Source organism: Manis javanica, chromosome 2, assembly GCF_040802235.1.
Source record: "Manis javanica isolate MJ-LG chromosome 2, MJ_LKY, whole genome shotgun sequence".
Lineage (NCBI taxonomy): Eukaryota > Metazoa > Chordata > Mammalia > Pholidota > Manidae > Manis > Manis javanica.
This window is the reverse complement of record NC_133157.1, coordinates 156,519,995-156,542,953: the sequence shown is the minus strand read 5'-3', so window position 1 is coordinate 156,542,953 and position 22,959 is coordinate 156,519,995. Positions and strand designations below refer to the sequence as shown.

Here is a 22,959-nt window from a genome sequence, read left to right as displayed (position 1 = left end):
AGTGTGTCAGCCACATGCAGAATGGACTGGGGCAGGACAAACTGATGGAGTTGCGTGGGTGCCAAGATTAAGTTGCTGATGATTACAAGAGCAGAAGAGTGACACAAAAAGCATTTCAAAGAACTAACTGAAAGGATTTGATAATTTACCAGCTGTATTTGTTTAAGCACAGAGAAGAGAGAGCTAGTGAACTACATCGTGGGAAGAATTTTTAAACCATGGCTGAAACAAAGAGGAAAGGAAAGTGGAACATCTTGTATTGTTTTGTATTTTCTTTTGTAATTTAATTTTCATTTATCTTACATATAAGACGGTTTACAAGGGAAGTCTTTCAAATAGTATGCACTCATTTTGTAGCATAGGAAATGCCCTGTACATACTGTCACTATGTGGGTGTTCTAGAAGATTCCAGCATGGTTGTAGACATAGCGAAATGAGATTCAACATATTTCCTTTACAATGCTTTCAGTCACCTTCTTCGGACACCTTAGTTTTTGTGTCTTTTTATGCTTAGGGTACCTGACTCCTGAGTATTCCTACAAAGATCCAGGCATGAGATGAAATAATGCAAAGCTGTGTGAAGCCAGACACAATGCTCAGTGTGTTTTCCAGCTCTTTAAAAGGGGTTTATAAAAGAGGCAGGTGGGTATGGCATAGTCTTACCTGAGGAGTTTCAGCCCTAGACAAGTTCACTACGGATTCAGTGAAACTGAAAAATGACAGTGGAATGTTCTTGGGGTAATAGGGTTTATGCCCAGCTTTATTTTCAGGGCAGTAGGTTGAGCACTAGAATCATATCTGCATCCAGCCTCCATCTCTGCTTCCACCCAGAGCACTGGAAAGAGCTCTTTATATAGTGACTCAATCAATAATAGCTCATTGCCAATGGGTATAGGAGCAGTAGCCTAGCAGCAGGCCAATTACATCATCAAGTAGTTTAGGGTCAGGTGAGGATCTTGGCCATAGGAACTTCCATTTTCCCTACAGCATGATAGTCAGATTGTATTTGAAAATTTTGACTCATTTCTTCCACCTCCCAACCTGGCACCATTTTTACTCATGTGATGCTCATTTCTCTACCTGCTCCTGTTCTCTCATTACCAATGCTCCTGATCTGGTTTACTCAATTATGGGTTTTCCTAATCAGCCTCTGCCAAAAATCTCATTAAAGTTTTAATTGACAAGATATTCAGTACTAATATGCAAACATACTACTCACAGGGGAGTATATAGGGGCCTCTAGGAAACAAAATCATCTAAAAAGTCTTAACAATTGTGGAGAAAATGGAAGTTCCCTGGAGGGCATAAATATATTGGAGAAATGCTCCAGAAACTGGAGAAGGTGGGTATTATAAAGCCTACCCACAGTCCTTTCAATTCCCCAGTGTGGCCAGTAAAAATGCCAGATGGTTCCTGGCATATGACCATGGATAAAAGAGTATTGAATAAAATACTCCATTTGCATGCTGCTGTCTCCAATATTGCAGGCCTGACAGATACCCTCAGTCACAAACTACGAAAATATCATTACATTGTAGATCTTGCTAATGCCTTCTTTTCCATGGACATAGAGCAGGAAAGTCAGAAACAGTTTACATTCAAGTGGGAAGGATGGCAATGAACTTTCACTACCCTTCCACAGGGTTACCTCCACAGCCCCACCATCTGTCATGGACTTATAGCCCAGGACTTGGCTACAGAGGAGAAACTGTCAACAGTGCAGCTGTACTATTATATTGATGATGTCATGCTCACGTCCGATTCTCTTTCAGATCTAGAAGGTGCAGCACCTAGACTGCTGCAACATCTACAAGAGAAAGGATGGGCTGTGAACAGTACGAAGGTTCAGGGGCCTGATTTGTCAGCCAAATTCTTTGGGGTCGTCTGGTTGGGTAAGACTAAAGTTATACCAGAATCAGTCATAGATAAAGCCCAGGACTTTCCTATCCCTACAACTGTGGCATTGTTACAGGAGTTTTGTGGTCTTCTAGGCTACTGGAGAGTTTATCCCACACTTGGCACAAATTCTGAAGCCCTTATACCATTTGGTACAAGAGGGCATCAGGTGGGACTGGTGTCTTGCTAATGGGTTTCAGCCCTGGGCAAGTTCACTATGGTTGAAGTGAGACTGAGAAATGACAATGGAACATTCTTGGGGTAAAAAGGTTTATTACCTGGCTTGTTCTCCCAGCGATAGGTCGAGCACTAGAATTACGTCTGTATCCAACAGTCTGCATGTAGGTAATCCTCCTTCCTCTCTGCTTCCTCTCAGAGCACTGGACAGAGATCTTTATATAGTGACTCACTAAGTAATAGCTTATTGCCTATGGATGTGGAAGCAGTAGCCTAGCAGTAGGCCAATTAAATCATCAAGTAATTTAGGGTCAGGTGAGAATCCTAGCCATAGGAACTTCAATTTTCCCCACAACTGGGATAAGACAGCAAAATGGGCAGTCAAGGCCATGCAGGTCTTGAGTGTGATAGACCCATCAAGGCCCTGTGAGCTGGATGGTCTTGTAACCATAGATGGTTGTGGCTGGGGTTTTCGCTGAGGCTTGAACGAACTCATCAACCTATGGATTCTGGTCACAATTCTGGAAAGGAGCAGAGGTACCATACACCTTAATAGAGAAACAATTGGCTGTCATGTATCACACCTTGCTGGCTACAGAACTCTTCACTGGAATAGCCTCAATAAAGGTAATAACCAGTTATCCCATTGTGGGGGGGTTTGAGACTGGACCAAAAAGCTACAGATGGGTGTGGCACAGATGCCTACACTGGCCAAGTGCGGTGTGTGCCTACAACAGTGTAGCACCCTGTCTACTAGCCCCTTGAGTGAATAACTCCAGTGTTTATTGGGGCCAATGACATGTGGATAAAATGAGATTTCCTGTGGCCAGGATTCTCACCTGGCCATGATTGACTAGCTCACTGCACACCTGTGGGCAATACATGGCTGTTGACTCTATAAAAAGAGCTCCCCGCAGTGCTCTGGGTACAACATGGTGACAGGGCTGCAAGGCTGCAGGAGAGCAGAGCAGAGGCTAGAGTGGTGGCAGCGCCAAGGACAAAGGCCCAGAGGATGGCTGTGTGGGACAGCTGTGCAGAGAAGCCCAGAGGACAGCTGTGTGGAGAGAGGGACCCAGAGGCAGAGACTGGCTTGCTGCATACAGACTATCTCTGAGTGAATGGGATTCTAGTGACTGACCTGCCACCTGGAAATAAAGTTGGGTATAACCCTTTCACCCCAAAGAGTGTTCTGCTGTCAATTTTCTTTGGTCACATTGAATCCATAGTGAACTTGCCCAGGGCTGAAACCCATTGGCAAGACAAACATATACTAGTGAAAGGCAGGAAGAATTTACTTTAGATCCATTAGTAGCAGAGAGCCCTTTTCGGGAAGGAAGAGCCCCTATACCTGAAGATGCATGTACACAGATGGCTCCAGCCATGGGCAGCCCCTGAAATGGAGGGCCATAGCTTTCCATCCTAAGACTGAGACAATATGGATGGAAGATGGTGAGGGGAAGAGCGGCCAGTGGGCACAGTTCCGGGCAGTGTGGCTTGTGATCATCTAGGAGCCCTCCCCAATATTGTTTGCATTGACAACTGGGCCGTCTATTAAGGCTTGACTCTGTGGCTACCAACATGGTATGATGCCACCTGATTGGTTGGTCAGTGACTCCTTTGAGGGCAAGAGTTGTGGCAAGACTTATGGGCCTATGGTCAGACTAGAACAATTCTAGACAGGTCACTTGCCACTGGCATCCCCACCAAATGATGAAGCAGATGAAATGGCCCAGGTGCACTGGCTAGAAGGAAAGCATGCCTCTTATGTGGCCCAGTGCTTACAGCAACATGTGTTGCATGCAGGGCAAAAGAGAATGTGGGCTGTAGCCCATCAGTAGGATCTGACTTTGACCTTTGAAGGAGTCAGCAGAGCCCAGCAGTAGTGCATTTTATGCTCTAAAAGGGACTTACACGGAGTCCCACAGCAATAAGGGACAATAATTAAGGGGAAAATATCCCTGATCAAGTGGTAGATAGACTATATTATGTCTCTGCCCATGTCAGAAGGGTACCAATATGCCATGACTTGTGTGGACACAGCTACGAGACTTCTGGTTGGCTTTTCCTATGCATTGTGCAGACCAGCAGGCAACCCAAAGAGGCCTGGAGCATCTCTTTGCAGCCCGTGGCCAATCACAGATAATTGAGAATGATTGAGGCACCCACTTTACTGTACATGCACTACAAGAATGCGTACAACAATTAGGAATCAAATGGAAGCTTCATGTACCTTATAATCCTACCATGGCAGGTATGATAGGGAAATACAATGTTTGTTAAAATCTGGCCTGAAGTTCAGACACCAATAATCTATGAGGATGGTCAGTCCACTTATGGACGGTCTACAGCATTTAAATGAGAATCCCAAGAAGGGAGCACTGAGCCATGCAGACATGCGAACACATATTGCTGCCTCCCCTATACAACTGAAAGTACAAACTAAGGAGGAATCATTGAATTGAAGGGTTGGCCACCAGAATAATATTTTGCTGCCAGCACCAACTGCACTAAACCCTGGAGACTCCACTGAGTGGATGTGGCCTTGGACATTTTGACACATGGACCAGTGATAGCTGGACCTCCTGGCACCTTGGAAACAAGACCTAGAAGCTGGCCTCCTGTGTATACCTGGAGTAACAGCAGAGTGGCCCCCAAGATCAAAGTCATATATTCCGAACAGCCAGAAGGTAGGAGCATCTCACCAGGGAGTTTTGTTTTATCATTAAGGCCAGTGCAGGCACCTCCAATAGCACTATATATAGACCCTTCAGTAACCCCCACAGGAAGAGGAGTAAAGGTATGGTATACTAGACCAGGACAGGACCCCCTTCCTGCAACAGCCCTATCACAGGACCACTCTCTCACATGCATCCTGCCTGATGGACAAGTTTTGCCTATTTTGGTTTCATTAAAACATATGTCTTATCACCCTTAAGGTTAATCTCCTCTAACATCTTTATGGATTGGGCACACACCCCAGCAAAAAAATGCTACTTGCTAGGGTGCATGGAGCTCCCTATCAGGACCACTACTGGCCTCCCGTGGAAAGTGCAAGTCATGAAGTCATCTGAGTAGAATTGGTATGAATACAGATGGAATAATGTCCCCAGGCTTGAGGATTTTTATAATTTTGGGGTCATAATTTTTGCTATATCATAATTTTTTGTTGTTATCTGTATGTTGTCATTATCCTCTGCTGCTGTTGTGGAATCTGGTTGCAATACTCCAGCATTCTCACACAGGGACTATCACAGAAGATTGAGGGCATGTTGACTGTGAGGCAAAAATCCTGGAGGAGTGGAGTAAGGGAAAAATGGAAGTTCCTATGGTCAGGATCCTCACCTGACCCTAAACTACTTGATGATGTAATAGACCTACTGCTAGGCTACTGCTTCCACACCTACAGGCAATAAGCTATTATTGACTGAGTCACTATATAAAAAGCTCTTCCCAGTGCTCTGGGAGGAAGCAAAGAGGAAGGAGGATAACAGACCTGTAGACTGCTGGATCCAAATGTGATTCTAGTGCTTGACCTACCACCAGGAGATAAAGCTGAGTATAAACCCTTTTACCCCAAGAATGTTCCATTGTCATTTCTTGGTCTCAGTGAATCCATAGTGAACTTGCCTAGGGCTGAAACCCTCAGGCAAGACACAATACTAAAAACAATGGTGCAATACTACAGAGAGTTTGGAAAATTGAAAGAGTGGTAGGAGCAAAAATAGCCTATTAACTCAGTAGTTCATATAAAAGCTATAAACTTCCTATTTTCCATTCTTTTTGCATTATCTAATGCAATTGTAATAATATTTCACATACAGTCTTGAATTTATCTCCTCTACATTTTAGTGCTTCCCTAAGATCCCATCTGGGGAAAGTTTATATAACCTTTTAAAAAATATATTTGATAAAAAGAATAAGAACAAATAGCTAATTGCAGGAAGTGGGCTATGGCACATCATGGAGATATGTTGGAGAACAAGCTTGGCAAAGTACCTGTAGGGAAAATGGAAGTTCCATGGCCAGGATCCTCACCTGACCCTAGTCTACTTGATGATGCAATTGGCCTACTGAGTAAGCTATGCTTACACACCCGTTGGCAATGAGCCATTATTGTCAGTGTTACTATATAAAGAGATCTGCCTAGTGCTCTGCCCATAGGCAGAGATGGAGATGGTTACAGTCTTGCCGGAGACAGACATAACTCCAGCACCTGACCTGCCAACATGAGAATGAAATTTGGTATAAACCCTTTTACACCTAACTTTCCATTGCTGTTATTCGGTCTCACCAAATTCAGACTGAACTTGCCCAGGGGCAATTACGCTCAGGTGAGACAGTCCCTTTCCTCACGAGGTTGTATTTAAGAGGGGAAGCCAACTACTAAAGAAACAAATAAGAAAATGCCAGTGCTTGATGAGGGCAGTTGTGGAAATACAACTAGCATTATGGAGGTTGGCAAGGAAGCTGGTGAGATTGAATTGCCTATGAGGGCCTCTCTGACAACATATTCAAACCTGTGATCTGAATGGAAGAGGAAACAGACACTTGAAGCAGGAAAGGAGGGACTTTCAAGCAGAGAAATCAGATCTTGGAAAAGCCCTGAATCTCAAAGCTTGCCTTTCAGCAAGCTTCTTCTCTGCTACTCATTAAGACAAATGGAAGGCATCATCCTGCAAATATTTTCTCAACAATCTAGAATGAGCCTAAATATTTTTTTAAGAAAAAAAGCTGGCTATAGTGTGTATCAACAGGAGACATGATTTATATATATATATATATATATATATCCTATTATATGCCTAAATTATTTGGACCAAGAGTAGGTCACTTTATGATTTACATAACAAAATTTTTTAGAAATAAATTTCTAAATAATTATTTCAGAAAGAATTTAAGGTGTCTTCCAAAGAAGTATAAATTATGATCAAATAGCATAAAGAAAAAAGTGGAGGGGAAGAGAGAAAATAAAACAAGTTAAGACAATGTGAGAAAAAGAGTGAGGCTATAAATGCTCATGATGATGGCCTATATTCTGGCTATCCTAGGCTATGAGTTTTCCAGAAGCCAATGCAAAAAAACAAACAAGAGAGAGAGAGAAAAGGAATGCTATTAGTTACACAATTCATAGTATTCAAATATTACTTTTGACATAAAATTGAGTAGTAGTTCCCATAAAAGATGCTGCTTAATGTAATGAACATGCCCCTTCACAACAACCTTTAAATAGATGACAAAACTGTGTCTGCATGGTCTGGTTCTTATACTGATTCTCAATAGAGGCTTCTTAAATCACTCCACTGTACTACTTAGGGAAAGTAATTCTTCAATGGGCCAACCTAATACAGAATGGGTAAGTCACTGTTCAACTAACCTTATCCAAAATTACATTTTTTAATAACCTGAGAACTTAACACTGATGGCCTTCATGAATACTATTTCTCAAAACTAAACTGTTGACAAACCTAGTAATTCTGATCTCTTGGATTCCCTACCAATCTAGAGACTGTAGCTATTGGATGTTACCTCAGTGTTTTAACTGAATGTCAGTGAGGGTTAGATTTCAAAGAATTCTATGAAAGCTTGGAGTTTTTATGAACTTCCAGAAGGCAGAGTATTTGTCATCTGTCTATTTTAACTGTTTTTCATATCATTGTTATCCCAGTAAGAGGAAGGATATAAGGGAATGTTTTAATAAATATTTTCAGTCAGAATAGAATAATATTCTGTGTTTAATAAATTGTAGCTGGTATTAGTTACCATTTTATTTAATGTTAAGATAATTATATTATAAATTTAAAATGTAACAGGAAAAAATGAAACCAAAAAAATACCAGGTCCTCTAGAGAGAATTCACAGAAGTAAAGAGCATTAAATTAAATATATCTCAAAAACCTACAGCTACAATACATCTTTTGCAAGCAAGTTAGCTTTATACGAATAGATACTTCAATGTACGGACAAATAAAATGAATTCTTAATTCAATATAGCTTGTCACTATGAATTTAGATTAATATGTTTCAGCAGTGAAGGAAAAGCAGAAGTTATATACTCATCTACGCTCCAGGCTATACTTCAAAAAGAAAATTATCCTTTTTATGTTAAAGGAACAACTTACAACTTAAAACTATTAGTATGTTTCATGTAGAACACTACCCAACAAGCAGATTATTTCAATATTTTTAATAATTCATGGTTAGATGTCTTGCTGTTGCTAAGAACTTCCAAGGACAAAACAACAGAAACTACTCTATTTAACAAATCTGCCTCTGACCTTATGCAGTTCACATACTTGATTTTATGGCGACTTTCTCAAAAACTGATCTCTAAATCTGAATTCCAAATTGAATGTCTTACTTCTACTAGAATAATGATGGAAGGTATTGATGAATATGAAAATGACATATAAATAGAAAACCAAGGTAGGCTTTTGAAATATTATCAGAATATAATGGTTGAGAGTGCTCCAAGTATATCAGTCTTTTCAAAATACATACGAGTTTTTGAAAACAGGAAATGTTTTGTTTGAATTTATATTTTTGATAAATAATGTAGCAACAATAAATATGTGCCGAATGAATGCAAATGATAAAATACCTGGAGCTTATATTCTAGTAGAATAAACAATATAGTCTGAAGTCAGGTTTATCATAAGGCATATGAAGAAAAAGAATATCATACTACAAGAGTGACAGGCGAGTTGGAGCTGTGTGTGCTATTTTAGTTAAGGGTGATCCAGGTTGCCTCTCTAAGACAATGAGATTTCTTGATTGTCTTCTAATTATATATAATTTTTTCCAAATTTAGCCAAAGTGTATTGTCAGTTTTGTGATACAGAACAAACAAGGCCTCCCCTGACCCCAGTGATGAGCAAACATGAACACACATACACGTACATACCATATACACACTTTGTTCAATAAAGTGCTACTTCCCTTTTCACCTGTGCCACAATACTTTTTCACAGATACCAGAGCTACAACCTAAAGAGGCAAATGCACACTTTGAGGTCTTTCTAATCTTAAGACACTAGGAGGCCAACCTTCAAAAACATCTCCCCACATGGTCTGTCACTAGGTTATCAATATTAACAGAAAAGATAAATAGCATCTACTGTAATGACAGCCAGAATTTACTAGGTATCCACCAAGTGCCAGGCACTGGACTGAGTTCTTCAGTCTTTGTTTCACCTCAGATATTCCTCATAAAATCCTCTTAGCTATGATGAGGACACTGATGTTAACAGATCAAGTACCTTGCTCAGCGTCATCTCCAAAGATCACCTGCCTCATTCCACAGAAATGTGTTATGCACTTCTTCCCTATTCAATGCAAACATGCTTGGTGGGGAGTTACACATTACACTTTGCACAGTGGTGTGAATTAATTTATCAGGCCCTTTCCTGAAAGCGGATATTAAAATGGGAAAAATATGACTGAAAGGAAATTAGATAATTAAGTACTTAATTTAAAGTTATTCCCTCTTCATAGAAGTTAATTAATGTGATGGAGGATGTTTCGCTCTACATCTTAAAGGAATAAATATTAAGGTGCCATTTTCTAGTTCTATCTTCAATTTTTTTTTCATAGAAAGATAAAATACAAAAGTCAATGTTTTAATTCAACAGATACCTACTGAGCTTCTATTTTATAGTCTGTGCTCCACTAGATAATATAGTGGATGCATAATAGAGCATGAGGCAAGACACTTGTTTCCCACCTTTGAGATCTTAAGATCCACTTTTAGATACAAAATATGATATAATAAATGAACAAATACCTACTGTCAGCAGATTACCAATACTCAGACATCCTTTACTGTAGAAACTCCTCTGTCTAGCTGGATCGATTGTCTTTTCCTACAGGGAGGGCAGAGAGGAATGGCATAAAAAGCAGGAGTCCTATTTGGAACAGTCACATCAATCCACTTTTTTAACGTATGCATTTTAATACCACAAAATTCCCTCTTGTTATGACTTACAGTGTGTCTTACAAATTTTATTATCTTATGCCTTCTTTTTCATTGTATGATGTATTTTTATTTCCTTGAGATTTCTTCTTTGACCATAGTTTATTTAGAACTCTGTTGTGTATTTTCCCAGTGTCTTGGAAATTTTCTTGTTTTCTTTCTATAATCAATTTCTAGTTTATTCCATTGTGATAGAAAAAACACCTTGTATGATTTCAACTGAGGTTTATTTTATGATTTACAGAATAGTCCATCGTTATATACATTTTATACCACTTGAAAAGAATGTGTGTTCTGCTGGTGTTGGGTAGAATGGTTTACGAATGTCACCTAGATCCTGTTGGCTGATATGTTCCAATATAGCATTTCTGATTTTCTAAATAGTTGTTCTTTCAATTGTCAGAAGGGGGGTTTTGAAGTCTCTAGCTATAGTTGTAGATCTGTGTATTTCTCTTTTTAGTTCTATCAGTTTCTGCTTCACACACTTTGCAGCTCTGCTGTTCAGGGCATACACACTTTGGATTGCTATTTTTCTTGGCAGGCCAACCCTTGTATTATTATACAGTTTCTGTCTCTGGTCATTTTCATCCTCTGAAGTCTACTTTATCTCACATTAACATAACCACTCCTGTTTTCTTTTGATGTCTGCATAATATATTTCTTCCATTCTTCTACTTCTAGCCTACTTATATCTTTGTATTTGAAGTGAGTTTCTTAAAGACAGCATATAATTGGGTCATGTTTTTTAATCCATTCTAACAATCTCTGTTCTCTAATTGGTGAATTTGGACCATTTGTAATTAATTTAATTATTGACATAGTAGAGCTAACATCTATCATGTTATTGATATTTGTTCTGTTTTGTGTTGTTCTTCTTTTTCCTATTCCTGTGGTTACTGAACATTTTTTAGAATTCTACTTTTATTTATCTATAGTTTTTGAGGGCTTCTGTATAGCTCTTTTTAGTGGCTGTTCTAGGTATTACATTATACACACACACAATTTATCAGTAGATGTTGTCATTTACCAGATCAAGTGAAGTATAGAAATCTTATCACCTTTGTGCCCCATTACCTATCCCTGCTTATAATACAATTGTCAAATACTTCCTCTACATATATTAGAACCACATCTAACATTGTTATAATTTTTACTTCAACCATCAAACAATTTAGAAAACTCAAGAGAAGAAAAATGTATCATATTTATTCATATTTTTGTTCTTTCCATCCTCTTTCTTTTTTCCTGATGTCCTAATGTTTTATCTTGCACCATTTCCTTTCTGTTTGGAGAACTTCCTTTAGCCTACATTTAGGAAAGTCCTGCTGGCAACACATTCTCTTGATCTCCCCTCCATTACTGAGGAAAATTTTCTCTGAGTATAGAATTATAGATTCTTTTTTTTCAGCACTGGGAAATTTTGTTCCACTTCCTTCTAACTTCCATGGGTTTGATGAGAATATGCTGTCATTCAAATCATTTTTCTGTATAGGTATGGTGTTTCTGGCTGCTTTCAAGATATTTCTTGTCTTTTTTTTTTCAGAACTTTAATTATGATGTATCTTGGCATGGATCTCATGGCAGCGGGGCTGCCTTGCCACTGTATGATGATGAAAATCCTGACTCTTCTCTAGGCCTCCTGTGACATTATCTCAGTGATGCCTCATTATCACAGGGGTGAGAGAAGTCTTCCACTGACCCTGGCCTCAGATGGTGGAGTAAGGATGGGGCCACAATATAAATGTGAATTAAAACCACAAAATGAGATTGTGTGATATATGAGAAGACAGAGTTCCCTAGTTTTATATCCCATGTATGACTGCTCTGCATTCCATCAGAAAGTCACTCTTATTTTAGTCTCTGAGACACTTTAAATGTGTGACAGAAGTGAACAAATAAAGTGAGAAATAAGTATTATTTTAAAACCACACAAACCTACTAGAATGCCTATTTTTATAAAGACAGACAATACCAAGTTTTTGTAAAAATATGGAACTGGAACTCCTGTACACTGTTGTAGGAATGTAAAATTGTACATACACATTTCCAAACTAGTGCCTCAAGTCTTAAAAAGTTAAACATACATCTACCACATGATGCAGCCAATCCATTCCAGGTATTTACCCAAGAGAACTGAAAGCTTGTCCATATAAAATAACTACTCAGCAATAAAAAGAAATAAATGTTTGACACATAATATGACATGGAATGAACTGCAAATTTAATTATGTTGAATGAAATAAGATATGCCCAAAAAAAGTGCATAGTGTATGATTCACTTTATACAAAACTCTAGAAAGGAAAATTATTCCATAGTCACAAAGAGGAGATCAGTGGTTATCAGAGGATGTGGAGGGAGTAAATAAGGGTGGAATTACAAAGGGGCATTCTAACTAGCAGGAAGAAGCAGCAGCACGTGAGAAGCCTGCCCCAGTGGAGTCCATTTATTTTAAAGCACCTTTGAGGGCCTTGCAAATACTCTTACTACATATCACTGACTCTATTTCACCTGATGGCATATTGGTACAAAAGAGATGCCAGCACTTATAATAAAGAACTTCTGTTGTAAAGAAGGAAAAACAGTGTCTTTGCCCTAGCACCTTCTCTTGTATTCCAGCACTCCTATGTGTTTATTTTTTTACATATTCTTGCTGATATTTCAATAAAACTTTGACAGGAAGAAGAGGAAACTACATATGCTTAATTAACCAGAATGTAAATAGTCTTTACACAGAATTTCAGCTTGTTATTTATTGGTCTCCATGCATAAACCATTGCTACAATTCTTAATTGCAATCACATAATTTAATGTTTAAAGAAACCCAGTGGATAAACTATTTTGTAAATACTCATTTCCTACATGCTCTTTTTATTTTTATTATCTTTAAGTTTTGAAATAATTTTAAACTTACAGAAAAAAGAATATGAACAGCCCACAGAACTCAATATACCCTTCACCTTGAGACCCCACTCAAGGGTTGCCAACTTTCTCAATAATGTCCTACATACCAAAAGTTTCTATTCTAGGACCATATTTTGTACTTAGCTGTTATGTCCCTTCAGTCTGAGACCTCCCTTGACCTTCACGACCTTAACATTTTTGAAGACTCCAGGAAAGCAGGTTTATGAGCTATTTTCTCACTATTCAACTATTGACAGGAATATTACAGAAGTGATGTCATGTTATTTTAACTGCATCCTATCAAGGTATACACAATATTGGTTTGTTCCATCACTTGAGTAAAGTAGTATCAAATTTCTTCACTATAAAGTTACTTTTTCCCCTTTGTAATTAACTCTTTTGCAGAAAGATATTAAAGAATATGTAATATCTCATTCCTCATCCAACTTTTACCCATTGGTTTTAGCATCAGTTAATGTTAATTGCCTGAATTATTATTAAATGGTTGTCAACAAGTGATTCCCTAATTCCATCATATCTTCTACCTTTATTAATTGGCATTTTATTATAAGGTAAAGCTTTCTCTTCTCCCATGAAGTGAATAAATTCATGTATCCTGTTATATCCCCGTGAAATAAAATATTGCTGTTTTATACAGTAAGATAATCTGTTACAATTAATTAGTTGCCTCTTAAAGCTGAATTCTATGTCCTCTTGACATGTTCCCGTCATTCTTTAACCACTTCCTTACTTTCCTGCATAAATTAATAAATTAATAAAATTGATTAATTTTAGCCTCTTAAAGCTGAACTCTATGTCCTCTTGTCATGTTTCTGTCATTCTTTAACCACTTCCTTACTTTCCTGCATAAAAAGATGTTCCAGTTTCATCTTCTACTTTCCCAGCCTCAAGCCTAAAAATCAGCAATTTCTCTAAGGACACCTGGTTTCATTTCATGGAAAATATCATTTCATGGTATTTAGAACCCAAAATCTAGTCATTACATGTGCACATTGCTACTGGGGTGTTACTATTCTCAGGCCCTCACAGTACACAGAGTAAGGACATAAATGTAAGCATATAGATTTACACATATGTTAATACACACATATCTATACTTATTTCTATTATATCTACATCTATTTCTATTCTTGAAATCATGAGATCATACCAATGCCTCCAATTTCAATCCACCACAAGGTTCATTCTACATTTTTCCTTTTCTATCTGTGGCTCACATCTTCATCAGTGAGAGAGCTGGGTTGCATTATTTTCAATATATTTGTTTTCTCAACATCCCCCCATCTCATATGTAACAAATCTCCTGACCTTTCCAGGCCAACTGGAGTTCAGGACTGTGGATGTGGCTGGGAAATGTGAGGCAGGATACCAGAGAAAAATGAGCTGTGCAGTAGTTAAGTGGCTAAATGATGCAGGCTTATGGTTCACCACACATTTGATATAAGCCCACCTCATAACAGATATGCTAAATCAGTTCACATAAATTTAGACCACGTGATAAGTATTTTGAACCAAGCAAAGAAGGTGATAAAGTGGTTCCATTCTACTTGGAGTAGGTCAGACCACATTTAGAGAAATGTAGTAAATTTGGTTTGCCATAACTTCAGTACACAGAGACTTAAAAATTTGATGGCGACTTTATGAAAACCCATTATTCTGCTTTTCAATTGTTTGGTATTTCATCCTCTTATGAGTGTGATCAGGCCTAAAAGCCAAGGTATATGAATACACTGAACACTGTTCCAAGGAAAAAATTTCAAATAATCATTCTATTTATTTAATGGGAACAAAAGAAACTGAAAATTGCATACTTCTTTATGCTGAAATTAAGGAATTTGTTGTGATGTTCCACATCATATACCCTCTTGGGAACTAAGTAAAACTTTTACAATAGTTGTTCTTATTGTTTGAGATAAGTTTTGTGTTTGCACCATGCCATGCATCTTGCCTCTTCATGTTTCAAAAGTGTTCTACTTTGATGGAAGCCAAACCATTTCACATCTTCCCAGTCAATTAAGGAATTATGTGTGGAAATCTATATTAAATAGAATCATAGTTATAATTTACTGGAATGATACCAAGCATTCCTTATAGACTGGTGTTCACTACTTGCCTGCCCTGAATAAGCCAATAAGAATACTAAAAGTATCACATAAAAATTTCAAAGATTTTGTGGAATGTTAAGTTAATATTACCATTTTCACCTTATGTACTCATATTATTTAATTAAAATATCAATGTCTATAGTGGAAGTCTGTAGTGCAATGATTTCTAGGCATGGTTTTGTAACGCCTCAACATCTTAAGTCATATCTAAAGGTAGTACAAATTTATACCCCTAAATGACCCAGAAATGAGATTAATTTTAATCTAAAGTAGTTTTTAAAACACCATATTGTGTGTAGCACTTGGTAAGCTTCTCAAATAATAAAATGTTAGTAATAAACTAAGTATGCTTACAGGTTAAAAACAAAAACAGGATATAAGGATTCTCAATACCAGAATATGTTGCCTTTGCTATTGTTTTAAATAATATTCACATTCTTTCTTTAAAGTGTCTCATTGCAATAAGTTTTCTTAAAACATTCCTAACTTACAAAATCCATAAAGGGGACATATTGTCAGGTCTCATATGTTTTCAAAGTAAAGTTAGCCTATGTCAACAACTCCAGTGTCTCTACACAGAAAAGTCACAACAAAGCACAGATAATAAAACTTGGAGTCACCTATTTCACTCTGTGACTGGTAAAAGGAGAATTTAGCTTATGTCACTGTTTCTTATAATGTGTTCCAGTAATTAAATATGTAACAATCATTGTGCCACTTCATACTAAGTTCAGATTCTTGGCCTCCTCTTTTGAGCTCCTGAAAAATTCCTATGAGAACCACTGCCCAACATCCTGCATGCTTGGAGAATATTAGATCCACAATATCCATTTTACACTAGTTTCACTGGTTTTCCAGCATGAGGCGAGACAGTCTACAAACTAGCGAGATTTTTCCGGTTTTGCAAAGAATGTGTACTCTCAGAACCAAGTTCTGTCATGATCATAATTGTTGCATATGGACCTGTTTTTAGTAGAAGAGAACTTATCTATTTTCTCTAATCAATTATTTAAAGTGCACAACAACTCTTAAAAATTAACTGTTCATCACTGCAAAGCAAGCTAATGGGAATGTATGTAATACATCACCAGAAAAATAAAATATGTACAAAGTGTATGTCCTTGTTTGCTCATGAAAAGGTCACGATTTTATGAGAAAATTTGGCCATCACTTAAATTCAATGCAGAACTAACTGGTGAGCATTTTTAAAAATGAGCACTTGATAAAAACTAAGTTTGGTTTCTTTTCTAATTATTGTAGAAAGTTTACATATATTCCAAACTCTATTATTATCACTTGGGAAGAATCTGGGGAATTTTTTAAAAAGTTAACAAATGCGAATAGTCTCTTAAAAACAATGCACTTATTCTCCCTTGTAAATTGTACTTTATGTTCTAGGAGAGTAGAAACACTCAAGTATTTATGTTTCTTTTGATGCAATTACTACACTGAACCACAAAGCGTTATTACGTTTCTGTTTTAAAAAAATATGTGTGTGTGTGTGTGTGTGTGTGTGTGTGTAGGCACACACATGTATATATCATCTGAATGATTATTTAGTCTCTAGTCACTAGACTGAAAGCAAAAATAGAAGTAGAATGTATATAGACTCCTTTTGCTAACACTGGCAGAAACAAGAATCAATACGAGCACCGCGGGACTTTATGACTCTATACAACGAGTTTCGGTTGAAACAATGTTCTTATTTTTCAAGACAAGTACAACGTTAACTTAAGTTGGGGGGGGGGGGTGACTAAGAGATCTTGCAAATCCTGGTTATCTGAAACCCTTCCTCCCGAGGGAAAAGACCTGATCACACCTTTGCCTTCCTCCCTCTTTCTCCAGCTAGGGCATTAATCTCATTATTTTGCTTCTCTGCAGTTCCATGCTCTTTTGTTCAGTCCTATAGAAGCAGCACCATTTCCTCGCTACCTCTACCCCTGCCGCCTTTCAACCTTAGACGCCAAGCACATGTAAATCCCCAAGAGTGGCCACAGCAGCTTTGGGGCGGGGTGGAGGGGGGCGCATCTCGACCCTCCCACGTCCTCTCGCTGCCTGTCCTTGGCCCGCTGGACTGTTGGGCGGGGAGGGGAAGGGACGGTGGGTGTCCCTCCCCGCCGGCCTCCGCTTCTGCCCAGCGCCCCGGCAACCGGCGGGACGCTTTGCCGGGGCTGGGTTTCGGTCTCCAGGTCTCATTTTCTCGTGTCCTCCCGCTCTTCCTTTCTCCTACTGAATTTGATCATCAATTCTTTGATGGCGAGAGAAAATAACTCAGAGCTACGTGTCTCCTTCCTATAAATACGTGTGTGCTTCTCCCGAACCCTTCTCCGCCCCTTTCTCCTCCTAGCACATGTAGGGGCTGCAATGCAAAGGACGCTCCTGCCGTCCAGAGACCAATGTCAGCATCTCAGTTTGACAATTCCACTCAACACACTCCCGCACTTATTGAAGCCTAATCCTTACCAGTTCAGTTTTCTCCCAGTTAAGCTTCCCACTGCCAAACACCTCCACCACCTTTTCGGGTTCTACTACTGTCCACGTTAAAGAAAGAAAAAAAAAATCCAACACGCCAGATAGTGTGTGAATTCTGGGAAGGGTGCGTACGTAAGGTAGTCTAAGTGTGTGCATCCGTCCGTCCCAGCCTGCACGGGTCCTGTGCATGCGGCAGCGAGGTGCCGGACAGTGTGACGGCCCAAACTTCCCCTGCCAGGCTGAGGCTGGGCCCTCCCGAGCGCACCTGTCCGCGCTCAGGTAAGCCGCGAAGTGCCCTCCCGGCCGAGTTCCAGGACACTTGGCCCTCACAGAGCCGCTCCCTCCCGCGCGTTTGCTCTCCATCTCTCCTTCCCTGCGGGGTGTTCCGCACCCCCTCCCCAAAAGACAAACGGGACCGCCCTCTGCCACAGCGCCTTACCTCAAACAGGGGACCGATCTTGTTCTTCTCCAGGTAAGCCTGGATCCGGGACTGCTGATGAGACGCCATGGAGAGGCAGCTGCGGCCGCAGAGTGCGGGAAGAGCGCGCGGCCGTGCGCCACGGCCGGGGACAACCTCCTTCCCCCGGGCCGGGCCGGGACGGGAGCGCGAGAGCTCGGCTTCCCGGGCGCGGCGGGCCGGGCCCCGGACGCGGGCGTGGGCTGCAGCCCCGGGAGGCGCGAGCGCGTGGGGCGCCGAGAGCTGGAAGCCCGGGCACCGCGCCCCCAATCAGACAACTCCTCGGCGAGGGCGAACTCTTCCCCGCGTTCTCCCCTGGGCGCCCACCCCGCAGCTCTCCGCCGCGCCCGGCGCCGGAGGGGGATTCGAGGTGGAGGTTCCAGGCTCCTTTTTCCTCTGGGCGGCAGCAGCAGGAATCAGGGGTGGGCGCTGCTTCGCCTAGAGAGGCACGGGGGGCGCCCTCGGGCGGACAGCGGCCGCGGGGCTCGAACTCGCCGCGAGCGTGCGTGTGCGTGCGTGTGTGTACCTGCCCGCCGGACTGTGGGGGCCCCTCTCCCGGCTTACAGGAACAAACAGCCCGGGCTTCTCCCGGAGGCTGTGCTCGCCTGCCTGCCGCTCCCTAGCGACAGCGCCGCTCAAAAAGCCAATGGTGGAGATGCTTCTTTCAAAGTGCACATAAATCTGGTGCTTGTTGGCTACTCCTGGCAGCTACAAAATGCAGTGCCAAGGGGGGTCGTTGCCACCGCCCCTCTGAACCTCTCCTCGGCACCTCTTGCTCTGGCTAAACTAGCTCAGGGTGCGAGAAGGGCAGAGTTGTGAGACGGTGTGTTTGCCGCTAAAATGAAGTTGTCTTTAGGTTGAAAATCGGGCTTGGCGTTGGCCTCGATCAATTCGACGGGCGACTGTAGGCTGAGAACTCAGCTGAAAACTCCCAACGTGCAGACACCCAAAGGTTGGGAGAGAAACACGCAGCTTTTGACAGGAAAAAGAGATAAATGCGAGCCAACTCTTCTTTCCAAATCTGCCTTCCTAATCCACATACAATAATCCACAACCAGATGCCACCCTGTTCCACTTCACGATGTTTCCTCTAGATTCTACATGAGCTCCTGAAAGTTAGCCAAACTTTTCTTATTATGCAGGGATTTCTGAGCTGAAGATCTGCAGACAACGAGGTTTCTTCACAGAGCTCTTAGACTTCTTTAAACAAACAAATGAAAAACACTGAGGACCCTAATGATGATTTCCCTGGCTCCTAACCATGATATACCTACCAGGACAAAATATTTATGTTAGTTAAATAGGAAGGTTTAAAATGAAGGGAATACTTGTATTTAAAACAGACTGCAACAGTATAGATTTTTCTTTCTCCACTGTGTTCTAGATTTCTGCAATTCATAATTTCTTTATTGATGTCAGTGTTTTTTCATCTGCATGGCTTCTTAAATTAACTACTTATGTGGAAACATGCAATAGCCAAGAAGGGAATAGCCCAGAAAGTATTGTTATTCCATTTAATTATTCAGATAAGAAATCTGTCAGAATACCCAAGAGTTTAACCATCACTGATAACCTGAAATAGACACCATTTGGAGTAGAAAGATGCCCAGCTATTACTTTTCCAATCAGACTCAAGTGATCTGCCCAGGGAGAGTTAAGCTGAACAGCAGTGAGGTACCCAGGGTTTTCAGACCTTTTCCATTGTGGATCAAAGGAATACTTACTCATTCTTTTATCCTTACATATTTTTAAATATGTTCAGAAGAAATTAAATATACAAAGTATCAATATTTTTATTTGCTTTAAGGTATGGTGTAGAGCTATCAATGACCCAGCTAAAAAGTCTGGGTCTATTTTTGATACCATATAGTACTGGAAAATCAGTGTGGAACCTTCTTCTAGGAGACATGAGGAAGATGCTTCTTCAAATTGGATAATTAACATATTTATTAAGTCTTCAGCATGCTCTGAGCACTGCACCTAGGGCCTTGAATAGAAAAGACAAAGCTACACAGGAAAATTCTTATGTACTAACAGGAGAGGGATGAAGACGTAAACATTTGTATATGTTAGAATACTGATCATCCTAATATTTTTTAAATTCAGGAAATATTTCAGAAGTTTTTCAAGACCTACTTCAAATACCACCTGCTCCACAAAGCATTTCTGGGTTCTTTCCATTGATCTGCAAACCTGACTTCATTACTACCATAAATATTTATTGCACAGCCTCTCCATGGCAGACATTACATTAGGACTCAGGATTCAAAGGTGAAAAGCTGTCTTTATTCTCAGGTGTTCAGTTTTCTAAAAGCAATTGGCATAATACAAAAATAATGACATTTGAATGCATTGTGCTAATATACATGTATAAAACATGCTGTACACATACTGATAATGTAAAAATTACCTATTTTGGGATCCTCAAGGAATGCTCCTTAAAGGAGATGGTATTTGAGCAAAGCATTGAAGGAGGAGTAAAATTTTAGTTTTTCAGATGGTATTGGTAGAGTGAGGATGGGGATAATGTCTCAGGCTTGGCATTAAAAAATAGCATGTGGTAAGTCACAAAGGCACAAAACAGGTTAGGAGAAATACTGGGTATGTATGGAGGGAGATTGGCATAGGAGATTAAAAATCTAAGCAGGGTTCAGCTCATTAAAGGTTTTATATACCTTATTAAGAAGTAGAGTCTTACATCTTCAGGGATATGAGAAGTGACTAAAGGGTTTTGAGCAGAGATGTGTTTCAGTGAGGTAAAGTTTTACAAACATGCATGATAGATTGAAAATGAATATGGGGGTAGCAAAACCAACTGGTTTACAGAATCCATAAACAAATCATGAAATCCAGCCTTAGGATGGGGGATGTGAGGACAGACACAAGGGATATATTCAAGAAATATTTAAAGACAAATTTGCTGATTAACTGTATGTAGGATGAGATTGGAAAAGAGAATCAAAGATGACCCCCTTCTTTCTATAATGAGACTAGGAGATTATAAATTACTTCCCAAAGTCACCCAGTGAATAATAGGACTAGGTTTTGATTCAGGTTTTGCTAACTCCAAAGCTGAAGCTATTTCCATTCTCTAACTTTTATCTTGAAAATTAGTCAAGAATTTAGTTTGCAGATATCAGTGTTCCTTAGTGAAAAGGGCTATGTCTCATGACCCACCACATAGTAGTCACTCAATAAATAGCAATTGAAAGAATGAATTAGATTTTACTACATTGATTCAATCAATGTTCTTTGGGCTTAACTTTGTCTCTGACACATGGCATTTAGGTTCTGTTTTGTTCCATTTAATTAATTGTGTGCATAACTTGGTGCCTCATATCTCTGCGTGTGTGAGAAGTCATTTAGGTGTCCAATGAATTTGACTCTCTTCAGTAGCTCCCCAGGAACATTTAGGAAGTGCTTTCTTGTTTACTCCTAAGTAGTGGTTTAAGCCCAGCTGAAAGGGAGGGACACATTTGGGAATTTACCCAGCATAATCACTGAGAATACCAACCTTGGAGTTCCAGCCTGAACTAGAAGCCAGGCTTTGCCACTTACTAGCTATGTGATCTTCACAAGTTACTTAACCTCTCTATTCTCAGTATTCTTATATGTAAATTAAAGGAAAATAGTTCTTAATTCATCCGTTTATCACAAGCATTTCATGAGATAACAGCAAGCATTCTGCACAGTCAAGCATACAGAAAAGATTCAAGAAGGGTAGTGCTCAGTTGTTACCATTGTCATCATAGCATTATCATTCTCAATTCCCTGAGACTGAGACTTGCAAAGTTCACATAAACTCTACTAAACCAATTACATGAAGAAGGCCTAGGTGGAAAGAAAATCTTGCTAATCAAAGTAGTAAGTCAGGGTATCATTTTCCCCTAATTAAAGGAAGGTATAGTACTGGATGCAAAAAGAGAGCTGTAAGGTAAATATAGATTAGAATATAAAATGACCTACTCAAGTATATTACTCCATATTAAAAAATTATAATAGTAAAAAAGTTTTCTACATGAAGCCTGGAAAATGGAAAAGCAACAGAAACTCTTGGTGATTATCCATACCTGCCTACCAGGACAAAAAGCTAAAGGACCCAGCACAGAATGGGAGAATATATTCTCAAGTGATAGATCCAATAAGGGGTTGATATCAAAATATACAAAGAACTCATAAACTTCAACACACACACACACACACACACACACAAATAATCCAATTAAAAACTGGGCAGAGGATCTGAATAGACATTTTTCCAAAGATATACAGGTGGCCAATAGACAAAGAAAAGATGTTCAACATCACTAATCATCACAGAAATGCAAATCACAACCACAATGAAATATCACCTCACACCAGCCAGAACAGCTAATATCAACAAATTAAGAAATAATAAGTGTTGGTGAGGATGTGGAGAAAAGGGCACATTCATATAATACAAATTATGTTATAAATAGTATATAATTTATATTATTGGTGGGAGTATAAACTGGTACAGCCACTGTGGAAAACAGTATGGAGATTCCTCAAAAATTAAAAATAGAAATACCATATGATCCAGAAACTCTACTTCTGGGTATTTACTCAAGAAAAACAGAAACACTAATTCTAAAAGATATATGCACCCTTTTGTTTATTGCAGCATTATTTACAATAGCCAAGATAGGGAAGCAACCTAAATGTCCCTTTATAGATGAATGGGTAAAGAAGATGTGGTATATATGCCATGGAATATTATTTAGCCATAAAAAAGAATGAGATCTTGACATTTCTGACAACACAGTTGGATCAATAGGGTATTAAGCTAAGTAAAATAAGTCAGACAGAGAAAGACCTATACCATAAGATTTCACTTATGTGTGAATCTAAGAACAAAACAAATAAACAAACAACTAAGCAACCTAAAATCAGACTCAAAAATACAGAGAACAAACTGGTGACTGCCAGAGGGGAGGGG

The 22,959-nt window shown here is 39.5% G+C and overlaps 1 protein-coding gene across 9 annotated transcripts in view; it reads right to left on the bottom strand.

Moving 5' to 3' along the window:
- The window catches only part of C2H8orf34 (chromosome 2 C8orf34 homolog), a 420,116-nt gene extending 401,529 nt beyond the window's left edge, over nt 1-18,587 (bottom strand). For 6 of the 9 annotated variants that reach the window (XR_012128242.1, XM_073229640.1, XM_073229642.1 and 3 more), the window contains exon 1: nt 17,982-18,587. Coding sequence is in view for 8 of the 9 variants with exons in the window: in XM_073229640.1 (XP_073085741.1) it covers nt 17,982-18,050 (69 nt within the window). In the remaining variant the exon portion in view is untranslated. The remainder of the gene's footprint in view (nt 1-17,981) is intronic. The other 3 variants (XM_073229639.1, XM_073229641.1, XM_073229643.1) reach the window with 2 other exon arrangements.
- Nucleotides 18,588-22,959: the final 4,372 nt, after the last annotated feature.